Below are 11823 nucleotides of genomic sequence, written 5' to 3'. Positions count from 1 at the left end.
AGGACTTTCCCTGCATTGGCAGGTTTCGCCTTTCCCGTAGCAATTCGTCACAACTTTGGCGGATGCAGGCCTTGGGCGGAATCCTTTAGTCATTTACATAAAGGGGAGGGGCGTGGGGGCGGTGACCCCCCGCCCTATTGTGGCGGCAATAACAGGGTTCCCGTAATCGGGCATCAAAGGGGGGGCATTTGGCGATGCCACTTGGCTGGTTATTGCCCTCCCCTTCCAGCGGCGGCGATCGGGGGGGGCGGGCTATCTGCTTGAACATATGTTCTCCAGAGTTAGCCCAACTCCCACTCATGCTGGACAACCCTGAAGATCACCCCCAGCTGGGGGCTGGGAGGGATATACGCCCAATGCCTGCGCCAAGGTCTTCCTACATCTGAATTTTAATAAAGTTGTGGCCAATTTTTAATCCCATAAATACATGGTCCTGTGTCATTATTCCACTCGGGGCTGCCCTGGGGGGCTGGGGGGACTCCGCCTGACTGCGCAAAAGAGATGTGCTTGCCTTGATAAACATTCTACATTTATTGCACATAGTTACAATATACTTGTCATTTGTACTGGTGTACGAATGTTTGCATGTTTGCTAACTGGCGTTCCAGTTTGCAACTTCTACATGTGTGGATAGGCTTGCCTAAACAAACCTGTTTTAAGCAGGCACTGAAAAGAACACAGCAACTGCCTAGTGTCAATAAGCAGGGGGTTCCAAAATACAGGTACTGGGCTGGCACAATAAAAATATCAATTCCTTCCAAATGTGGCAGTGTCAATACAATATAAAATATTGTCATTTTGGGATATTTTGCTATGTTTTGTAAAAACAAAAATTTAATAAAGAGTTGAACAGTAAGAGAGAGAGAGAGAGGGGTGGGCCCACTCCCACAACACACAAACTCTCACATACAACCAGCCACATATTTTCATTCATCCTATGAAGACTATGCGATCTCATTCATACAGTTGCAAAAATTTTCTCCCGCACTCATCATATTTCATAGTGATGACTCATCATACATTTTTTTATGCTGCCCAGCAAACTAAAAGAAATGTTTTATTTTTGTAGCACAAAGATACAGTTTGACAAAGATTAATAATCTCCCACTGCCACATCTTATTTATTATTAGGCCACCATCAGGGTTATATAGGGTCAGACTTTATATATTGGGAGCAGGGTCATAATTCTTCTAAATTATTTGCAGCACAACCCACTAAGTAAGGCTTCTAGTCGGCGCACCCAGTGGTCTTTCATTGACCCATCCACCTGTTGTGATCCAAACTGGATAACAGGAATCATTGATGTTTACAGCCGACACTTGGAGGACTTCCTGGAAAACAAGAACAGAGTGGACAAAATATAATTTATATTAAACTGTTCCAATGAAACCTATAGCCCAAATGATTAAAAAAAATTATTTCAACTAACAAGTTCTGCAAAGTACGATAGATTTACTTCTATTAATTTATATCTACAACAACTATTTATATATACAACTATTAATTTATATCTACAACAAACCTGTGGACACTGTGACCCAGAATTCTCTCCCCATAGCATTGCCTTTTAGCATTCCCAAGCCTTGCTATAGAGTCATATTGCAAGCACCATACATAAAGTTTTAAGCACCTGTGGAGATTGGGCGTTTCCCAGATTCATCCCAGTTTGATCATCTGACATCTACTGAATGCTCAGTACTCACTGTACAATGTCAACTCATTTCTACAAGTTAATGGGCATGGCTAATTTCAGTGGGTATACTCAAAGTACATGTTAGTGGGATATGACCCACTGCACTTCTGGATGCATTTATAAATAAAATCTTGAACAATGAAGAGAGTTTTGGCACTATTAGCAAAAGCCAGAGCCCACAAACAATCATGTCACCACAAGGCCTAAATTGTTGGTTTCTATTCCTCTCACTGTGCAGTCACAAGACTGTGTTTATGCATTCTAGCAAAGAATCTTGTAATCATGGGAGTGGGTGTTTGCTGTATTCTGTTTCCATTTGTTGTTGTTTTTGTTTTCTTCGGACTTCTCTCAGCAAGAGGAGACATGCTTTCTTTTGTTGCGTCTTCTTAGTAATAAACGTAGTTTGTAGCACACACTTCTGCCTCGGTCCTTCTGTGTTTTACACTGCAAGACCATAACATTATTCTGGACTGGCTAGAGGGGCTTGGAGATGGGGATTCTGCTCCTTTCTCCTAAGCCATTTCCAGAAAGTGGTGTTGGGGAATGAGTGTTCAGACCCCTGGGCTGTCACTTGTGGGTTGCCTCAGAGTTCTGTCCTCTCCCCCATGCTTTTTAATATCTATATGAAGCCGCTGGGAGAGATCATCAGGGGGGTTGGGCTGGGTGTTCATCAGTATGCAGATGACACCCAGCTCTACCTTGCTTTTAATTAGAACCAGTGAAGGCGGTGAATGTCCTGTGTGAGTGCCTGAGGGTGGTTGGAGGATGGATGGCAGCTAACCAATTGAGGTTGAATCCTTACAAGACAGAAGTACCGTTTGTGAGAGACAGGAGGCAGGCAGGTGTGGAGGACTCCCTGGCCCTGAATGGGGTAACTGTGCCCCTGAAGGGCCAGGTGCGCAGCCTGGGAGTCATTTTAGACTCACAACTGTCCATGGACTCACAGGTTAATTCTGTGTCCAGGGCAGCTGTCCATCAGCTCCATCTGGTACACAGGCTGAGACCCTACCTGCCGGCAGACTGTCTCGCCAGAGTGGTGCATGCTCTGGTTATCTCCCGCTTGGACTACTGCAATGCGCTCTACGTGGGGCTACCTTTGAAGGTGACCCAGAAACTGCAACTAATCCAGAATGCGGCAGCTAGACTGGTGACTGGGAGCGGCCGCCGGGACCACATAACACCGGTCCTGAGAGATCTACACTGGCTCCCAGTACGTTTCTGAGCACTATTCAAAGTGTTGGTGCTGACCTTTAAAGCCCTAAATGGCCTCAGTCCTGTATACCTGAAGGAGCATCTCCACCCCCATCGTTCAGCCGGGACACTCAGATCCAGCGCTGAGGGAGACCTTCTGGTGGTTCCCTCATTGCGAGAAGTGAGGTTACAGGGAACCAGAAAGAGGGCCTTCTCGCTAATGGCGCTCGCCCTGTGGAAAGCCCTCCCATCAGATGTCAAGGAAATAAAGAGCTATCCTAATTTTAAAAGACATCTGAAGGCAGCCCTGTTTAGGGAAGGTTTTAATATTTAATGCTGTATTGTTTTAACACTTGATTGGGAGCCGCTCAGAGTGGGGTACAAATAAATTATTATTATTATTATTATTACACTGTTTTTGACTAATGTAGCTGAGTCCTATATCATTTCTTTTTCTATAACTTCTACCAAACCACTTATTCTCATATAAGCTCACAAAGCTATTATATCCTGTGCACCAAGCTATTATATAATGTGTGACTTGTGGTTCATCTAACTAATCCTTTTTTCACTGTTCTGAAGACTATTTACTCAGTTCTCTATGGTCCTATCCAAACCTGTCATCTCAGATGTGCTGGCCTAAACCTGGAACTGTGCTCAGGAATGCTAAGACTAAGCAAATTTTTCATAAGAAGGTAGAAAGCTGACATAGGCTGGATCAACACACAGGGGGAGGGACTCTATAAACAAGTCATAACGAAAAACTATGTGAAATTGCACAATGTTTTGTGCTCTACAGAGCCAACTGGTGTCACATGTTTATAATGCAACTGGTGTCACATGTTTATAATGCAATTATAGCATTGTAACATGAGCAATTGGACAAACAGGCCAAACCCTACGCCAAAGGATAAATGGACATAAATCTGACATCAGGAACCATAAGACAGAGAAACCAGTAGGAGAACACTTCAATCTCCCAGGACATTCTGTACAAGATCTCAAAGCTGCTGTTTTATTACAGAGAAATTTCAGGAACAGACTGGAAAGAGAAGTTGCTGAATTGGAACTCATTACCAAGCTTAAAACCATGGAGCCACCTGGGATGAATAGAGACGTCGGATTCTTATCTCATTATGCATGATCAAGCTTTCTTTAGTGCCTCAGCCCTTGCTTCCCCCCCCCCCCAGGACTAATTGCAGTCATCATCAGCCATTAACAGCCATCTACAGGTTTACCACTCCCATCAGCCCATCACCCATTCCCACCCACCCAGCCACCCACCCTCTGTATATATATATAAGGGTCTGACACTTCTGTTTCCAGTGTATCTGAAGAAGTGTGCATGCACATGAAAGCTCATACCAAAATAAAAACTTAGTTGGTCTTTAAGGTGCTACTGAAAGAATTTTTTTATGAGCAATGTAGCTGAGTCTCAACCGAGTCAGACATGAAATCCATCTAGCTTGGTGTTGTCTACTCTGACTGGCAAGGACTCTCATTCAGCCCTGGAGATTCTGGGGAATGAAATTTTGATGTTTTGCATGCAAAGCAAGTGCTCCCAAGGTGGGGCCTTCCAGGTGTTTCACATCAGTCTTCCCACAACAAGTATGGCCACTGGTCAGTGGTGATGGAAACTGCAGTTTAAAATGTCTGGAGGACACCAGATTGGGAAATACTGAACTTCCCTCTCACTCTCCTTGGCCTACAAGGTGCCTTGACTAATTATTCATCCAGCCAACCACCCCTGTTATTCCAGCCCCCTGCATCATACTCACTGGTATCAGCACACCAGCTCCATTTCTTGTCCTTGTCATAGTTCCCTGTTGTTGCACACCAGTAATCCATCGCAAATTTCTTGATGCAGGTTTTGGAGGAACGGCCCATGTACACAAAGGGAAAGACACAGGGTTGTCCTTGATGATTACCTCCATGCTCTAGACCCAAACAGAGTGAGATTATATACATTGAAACATACTAGTGATGATCATAAAATGCAAAACAAAAACAAAATGGTGAACAAGTCACATATATATAAACCTTGCCAGGGATCTCCTTTACAAAGGCTTAGAAAGATAGCTACAAACAAAGGACAAAAGAATTGGTCAGGAGCCTGTGAGAGCAAGTGACAATTGCTCAATTGACAATAATGTTAAAGAAACAAGAAACTATAATAGTTCGGGCATAAGGAAATCTATACAAGCTACTGATGGTAGTCCCTAACCTCTTTAAGAGCACAGAAAGAGTTCTGCTGCATCAGACCAAAGGCCCATGTAATTCAACATTTTGTTTCCACGATGTCCAATCAGATGCCTATGGAGAACCCACATCTAGCTTTAAAGTTCATGAGGAGGATGTGTTTACTTTATTACAGTAAAATGGCTATACATATGTGTGACATAGGAAACGAGAAATAGAAGAAAATACAGGTCACCTTTAGTATTACAATTTTTCCATTTATGTTTGATCATTTCTTTCGTGTCAGGGTCAACTTCTGTGGCACACCACATCCCAATAGAGCTATCATTGGTGCAAGAGGAATAGGATTTACCGTTGTAAATAAATGGGCAGACACAGGCACCACCAACTGAAATGGAAACAGGGGACAAAGGTGTAAGAATAAAAACTGCAATTCATTAACTGGAAAGGGTGTAGTTATCATCCATGCATGTGCAACAGCTGTCTCAATTTTCACTTACTCAGCATTCAGTTTTCTAGTCAAATTGAAGCTGATTTAAGAAAATCACACACCAAACAGCAGAAACTACAGCATCAATATGGATCGTGGCTAATACCATGTGAATGTGGCTTCAAAAACTAGCAGTGAGCGAGCAGTGGATACAGAGCAAGCCACTGCTTCTCAAGCTGTCTCCTGCGGTGGGCTGGCATTCCCCCCTCCCCAGTGTGCCACAGACTGGTACCATATGTAGTCACTGGAGCATCCCACCCAACCTGGGCTGTGGTAGAGGCACTTGGGACCAGCAGCCATGCTTTCTCAGTCCATGTCTGAGTGCTTATTTTTTTATTTATTTTGCCCACCAGTTTCCCAGGAAAACCCAATCTTTACCACTGAATCAGATCGAATGGTAATTTGGGTTTTCCATGGATTGCCATTTGTTCCAATTCAGCAGTAAAGAGTGGATTTTCAGGGATGTCAGGTCCAAAAACAAACAGTCAGATCAGATGTGGACCTGGAAAGCCCGGACCTGTGCCTAGAAATGTGGAGAAAGGTAAGCATGGGTGAGCCAATTATTATTATTAATTATTATTATTTATACCTCACCCATCGGGGTGGGTTTCCCCAGCTCCCATCACAAACTAAAACATCATACATTAAAAACTTCCCTAAACACGCTGCCTTCAGATGTCTTCTAAAAGCAGCAGAAAACCATGCCCCATTTTGGCAAGGGAAGGATGTGTTGGTTTTAAGGGGAAGGAATTTCACTCTACCCTTAGTTATACATGCCTGAGGTTTCGTTTAAGGGCTATAGAACCTCTATAAAGGCTGCAATCCTGCGCACACTTACCTGGGAGTAAGGCCCAGGGTTGTTTTTTCAGCCGGAACTCTCCAGAACTCACTTCCAGCACCTCTCAGGTAGGTGCCATTGCCATTATAATAGAACAAGGGAGCTGTTCATGTTGAGCTCCAGCACCTCTTTTTCTAGAAAAAACAGCACTGGCAAGCCCATTAACTCAGTGGGGCTTACTGATGGGTGGACAGACTGTAAGTCATCTTTTCCCCACTAAGACAGGACCATAGCTAAACACAAGTTGATGCAACTGATAGCTAGCTGTAAGAGATCCCTTGAAAGCAGAAATGAATGATCCACTAGCCTCGTTAAGATGAATGAGAAACAATCAATGGAATATTTCTTACCCACAGCTTCAGGCAACAATAGTAAAAGACCACAGGTGAGCAAGAGGAATGCCATGATGGAGCCCATCTCTTCTCTAAGGAACTCTGACGGGGAGGTACTCTTTTTATAAGCCCCACTTTGCCCTTCCTTCCTCCAACTACAGGTGTCTGTTCTTTGCTCAGCCACAAGAAATGGCATATGTTTATATTTCCCAACAGCAGTTCAGTGTGCCTCATTGTTTTTTGTTTCCTCTTTGTACGCAATGCCAAGAACAAAGGGAAGTGGATCTTATCTTGCAATGAGTACATCAGGAAGCTTCCTTAGAAAAGGATTACATCTCACCTGAAATCGAGAATTATTCCCTCTATGCTCCAGGAAAAGATGTCTCAACAGACAGATTCCTACTATGCCTTTGCTACCATCATGATCTGGGGAGTGGGGGGGGGGCAGGTTAAAAGCCTGTAATATGCAAATCATACATTTTTATGACATTATTTACACAGAACCTTACACAGATTTGGAAAGTTACTCTTGTTAGCCTATAGCTCTGCATACTGGTAATTAGTACAGGGGAGAAAGGGCTAAGGCCGTATTTTCCTCTCTGGTGTGGAAAGATCACCAGACTAATTGAAAACAGGACAGGGGATATGGATATGGGGGAATTCAGATGGAAATGGAAACAGAGGTGGAAATTGATGCTTATTTAGCCCATGTCTGAAGCAGAAACCAATCCAGTGAATACCAGTTGGTATTTGCTGCTGTGATGGCTTTCAGTCTGCCAACAATATATAATCATTGACTTCCTCCACCCCATTTGATTTGTTTTTCCTTTTACATTGAAATGAATGGCCTTTTCGCTGACAAGTATAGTGAGGAAATAATTACACAGTTAATTATGAAACATTAATAATATTTGTAAATTACATAAATAAATTAAATAGCAGACAAATAATTTCATATTTGGCAAAAACTAAACAACAACGGATGGGAACAAGATGACCTTGACAGGTCAGAATAGAAATTGCTTGTTCTTACATCCCTAAGCAGAGGTAGGGATGCTCAGGCCTGGCCCTCCAGAGACTCCACTATACAGCTGCAAATAAAATGTTTTAAGTGTGTTTTAAGTGTAATATACAATGTGATGCTAGAGGGCAATGATGAGCAATATGGAAAATTCAATATATTTTTAAAAATGCTTTAAAACAAGCATTTTCAGAACGGTTTTTATATGTGTCTAGATTGGGACCACCCTCAAAGAGGGTACTTGTTGTGGTGAGACCTGGAGATCGACCGCCTGTGTTGTGGGTAGGTAAGATTGCTTAGCCACAACACTCGATTGGAAGGTACCTCGATGATGGGTTCAATCTGACCAATGGGGCGCAGTCCAAATGGATTGAGGGACCTATATATACCCATACACGTGACCCCGAGCTTCCTCTTTTGGTGCATGCATTCGAAACAGCAACAGTGTGTCCTCTGAGAGAGAGAGAGAGCGTGATTTACCTTTCATGGATCGTCCTGGTGATCTCTTTCCTTTATTCCCCCTTTCTCCCTTGATTTTCCCAGTAGTTATTCTTCTCTCCTTGGTTAATTCTCTTCCTTTCATTTCCTTGCCTTTCCCTTCCCATCCCTCAGAGGGGCTTTCACCCACGGGGCTTCCGCCCCTCGAACATTCCTGGTCTGTAGAGCTTGCGCTCCTCCTCTTCTACTGGTACATCTTCTCAGACCTCTGAAGATAATTCAGATGTGGTGTTGGGTCTGTATTGGGTTCATGGTGAGGGAGCTTTGGGCCTGCTAGGTGGGCATGGCAGCATAGAGCCAACACCCACAGGGCCAGGTACGGCCTTCATTTGGAATGCATTGGTGGTTAACCGGTCAAAGATGTTAAAATTTCGACCAATGCTGTCAGGGATATTATTCCAAGTGTGCATTTGCCACCCAGAATGCGAAATAGGATTCTCAACGGTCACTATGTGAATATTTTCAAACTCCTTCCCCCTAATGAATGCCCAGACAAGGATAAGCAGGTTGCTTCGGGCAAGGGCAAGGCCAGCTCCCTTAAAGTGGAGAGAACCTTTGATGGCTTTCAAGTATTTGCTGGGGTTATTTCTGCAGCTCACCGCAAGAGAAGTTTGCACCAGTGGATTTATCAATCATTTGCTTCATAAGGCCTTTACATTGGCCGGTGAGGTGGAAGCTATAAGCTGCCAAGATCCCGCCTGCTTGATGGGATCATAAGGATCTTGATGTATGGACTACTTATGTCTCTCCAAATTTCGAGAGCAAGTCCACTGAGCAGTTAAAATCCAAGCAGGAGATTAAGAAGCCAGGAAGATGTCTTATTTGTTGGGAATATAATAAGGGTTCCTGCAAGAGTCAGGGATGTAGCTATTCCCATGTTTGTGATATGTGTTCCGAGAGTCATCCTGCCACATCTTGCAGAATTAAGTGGCCCATTTGAGGGGCAAGGAGAGGTTCCCAGCAGGAACAGAAGGCAGCCTCACCTCAAGCAGCCCGCGATGTTAATTGATGTCTTATTAAGCCTAGCTTGTACTCCCATTTAGCTGTCCTCCTTAAGGCCATGGCTTCCCAGGTACCCTGACACGGTTGCTGCTTCATATTTGTAGCTTGGATTTTCTGAATAAACACACGAGTCGTAACCGGCTGCACTCTTGTAATATAGTAATTCACTGTTTCATATCAATTTCAACAGAAATGAGTCACAAAATACAATGAAACAAGCAGAAGACCCAGTCGATCAATTCATACTGCAATCACTTCATGGATCAGGTCTAGACATTGGTACGTGTCTGTTCCATCTGCATCCGTTCATGAAATCCCAGCAATAACAAGTAGTTCCAGTTCCACAGAATCATATTCGAAGACAAGGATTTCCGGAATATAAACCTTGTTTCACCGTCCTGGGTTTCATCAGTAGTACAGGGTCTGGGTTTGGCAAATAAATGCAATGCTGTAATGTCACACACTTTTTTACCAAAAGAATAATATGAATACCATAAACTGTACATAGCAAAAGTGATGTAACAAGATAGTTTGATTTCAATTACAGGTGTTGGCAATCCACAGATACAAAATTTCTTTCTTAAAGTGACCCTTGTAGCCCAGCAGAAAGTTAAAACCCAAATTAAACCATTAATTAAACCATGCTGAGGGGTTATGTATGTAAAATTAATACAAACTCGTGGACAACCGTAATCAATTTTCAGATCCAAAGTAATAGCAGTCCACAGATACATAAATTATTTATTTATTTATTTAATTTACTTATTTGTTTTGAAGAGACCCCTTCTACAGGACCCAAATATGTCCAAATTACAAAAAAGGTCAGGTCCTCATCTGAATGAGATGCTTCAATAAAATGTTGTACTAGAGGAGCATCTACTACATTGTTCCTAATCCCAGAACAGTGCTCTGATATTCTTACATTTCTAGGTCTGAGAGTAGGACCTACATACAACAAACCACAGGGAAATCTAATCACGTAAATTACACATGGAGTAGCACATGTGGCAAATGCCTGTAAAATGAACTTAAAACCTTCTTTATTGGTAAACTCTTTTACCTGTAGAGCATATTTACAGGAGGTACAATGCCCACATCTAAAAAACCACGTGGAGAACTGGACAACATACGTTGTGTGAGTGTGGATTTTAAATCTGTATACACCAATCTATCTTTAAATGTCTTTGTACGTCATTTGACTTTGTGCTTTGATTTCTAGATCAAGGAAAGGTAAAAAATGTTGACTCGATGTACTTTCGAAGGTCAAGTGTGGACTCGCGCTATTGATCCAACGGTTGAACGGTTCAAAAATATCCTCCGAAAAGAAAAATATCAATTCATCTATATACCGGCCATAAAAAAGGATGTATTCACTGAATGGGTTATTATGAGCAATATGTTCTACATCAAAATTTCTCATAAAGATGTTGGGCAGACTGGAAGCACATTTACGTAGAGCCCATGGCTACACCTTTTTTTTTAATGACGTACTTTGAACCAAACCTGAAAAAAGTAGATAAAAGTAAATAAGAATCTCCATTAAGAAATGTACTGGTGGTGAAGACGGATTATGATCCATTAGCAGTTCTTGGATTTGAGATTTTACGGTATCCAGAGGTACATTAGTATATAGGGACGACACATTCCATTAGCAATAATACTATGTGGAGTAACATGCAAATTTTCGATAAGGGTTATGTCACAGGGGCTTGCAGCTACTCTCGAGTAAAGACACTCCAGTCCTTCTTGTCTTTAACAGTTTTATTGTGCATACTATTTACAGTGCAAAGATACAGTACCAGAAAGCATGACTGCCTCGTCACTGTCAGAACACTGCAATGCTTTCCCCCCCCTTGTGACCAGGATAAAAGCCTTGGCACCCCTAAACGCTGCCCCTTAACCCTGCGTGTGGGTACACGCCTAAATTCGGGCGCTGGACAGAGAGGTTCCCCTTCTTGGTGGTTGGAGTGGTGCATAGGCTCTCCTGCCTGTCAGAGCCCCTGTCCCACTTCCTGTTCTCCTGAGCGTGTCCAGGGGCTCTGCAGCCTCCTGGAGCCCTTCCTCCATTCCGCTCCACTCCTCCTTCTCTCCTCCTGACCCGCTGCTGACGCTGTCGCTTGGAGACGTACTGGTCAGGATGACCGGGGGAGGCTTCCTGTAAGGAGTCCCCCTGACAGGTTATGATATGTTTTGTATCCTTGATGTAAGAAGTGGTGTAGAAATGTGTCAATATATTGTGCACAATTTTCCAACAATGATCCTGACACGGACACAATAGGTCTACCCGGTGGTGGGAACACTTTTTGTGTATTTTTGGAAGTGTGTAGAATATTGGCACCCTAGTGTGATCGGGACATTAAAAATCCACTAAACTTTCATTCATATAGCCTAAGGACACGACTTCATTCAGAATGACCTGTAGTTTGGGTTTCACTGATGTGGCAGGATCACTAGGTATAGGTAAGTAGAAATTGGGATTACTTAGTTGTTTCTCTGATGCTTGATATTGTCTTGGGAGTGGGAACAAAACCTAGACCTAAATTTAATACTCGAGGTTC

General features: G+C 43.0%; 1 protein-coding gene across 1 annotated transcript; it reads right to left on the bottom strand.

Annotated features, from left to right (window-relative positions):
- Positions 1–1036: 1036 nt before the first annotated feature.
- On the bottom strand, positions 1037–6888 carry LOC118078882 (epididymal sperm-binding protein 1-like). Its single transcript, XM_060281559.1, has 4 exons — positions 6763–6888; positions 5320–5472; positions 4664–4822; positions 1037–1332 (listed from the first exon to the last, which is right to left on the bottom strand). Exons 1-4 carry the CDS (start codon positions 6827–6829, stop codon positions 1298–1300), a joined length of 414 nt encoding a protein of 137 aa, XP_060137542.1. The 5' UTR covers positions 6830–6888; the 3' UTR covers positions 1037–1297.
- Positions 6889–11823: the final 4935 nt, after the last annotated feature.

The sequence above is a fragment of the Zootoca vivipara genome, chromosome 13, assembly GCF_963506605.1.
Source record: "Zootoca vivipara chromosome 13, rZooViv1.1, whole genome shotgun sequence".
Lineage (NCBI taxonomy): Eukaryota > Metazoa > Chordata > Lepidosauria > Squamata > Lacertidae > Zootoca > Zootoca vivipara.
The sequence above is the reverse complement of the archived record's forward strand: the minus strand, read 5'-3'. Positions and strand labels throughout refer to the sequence as shown.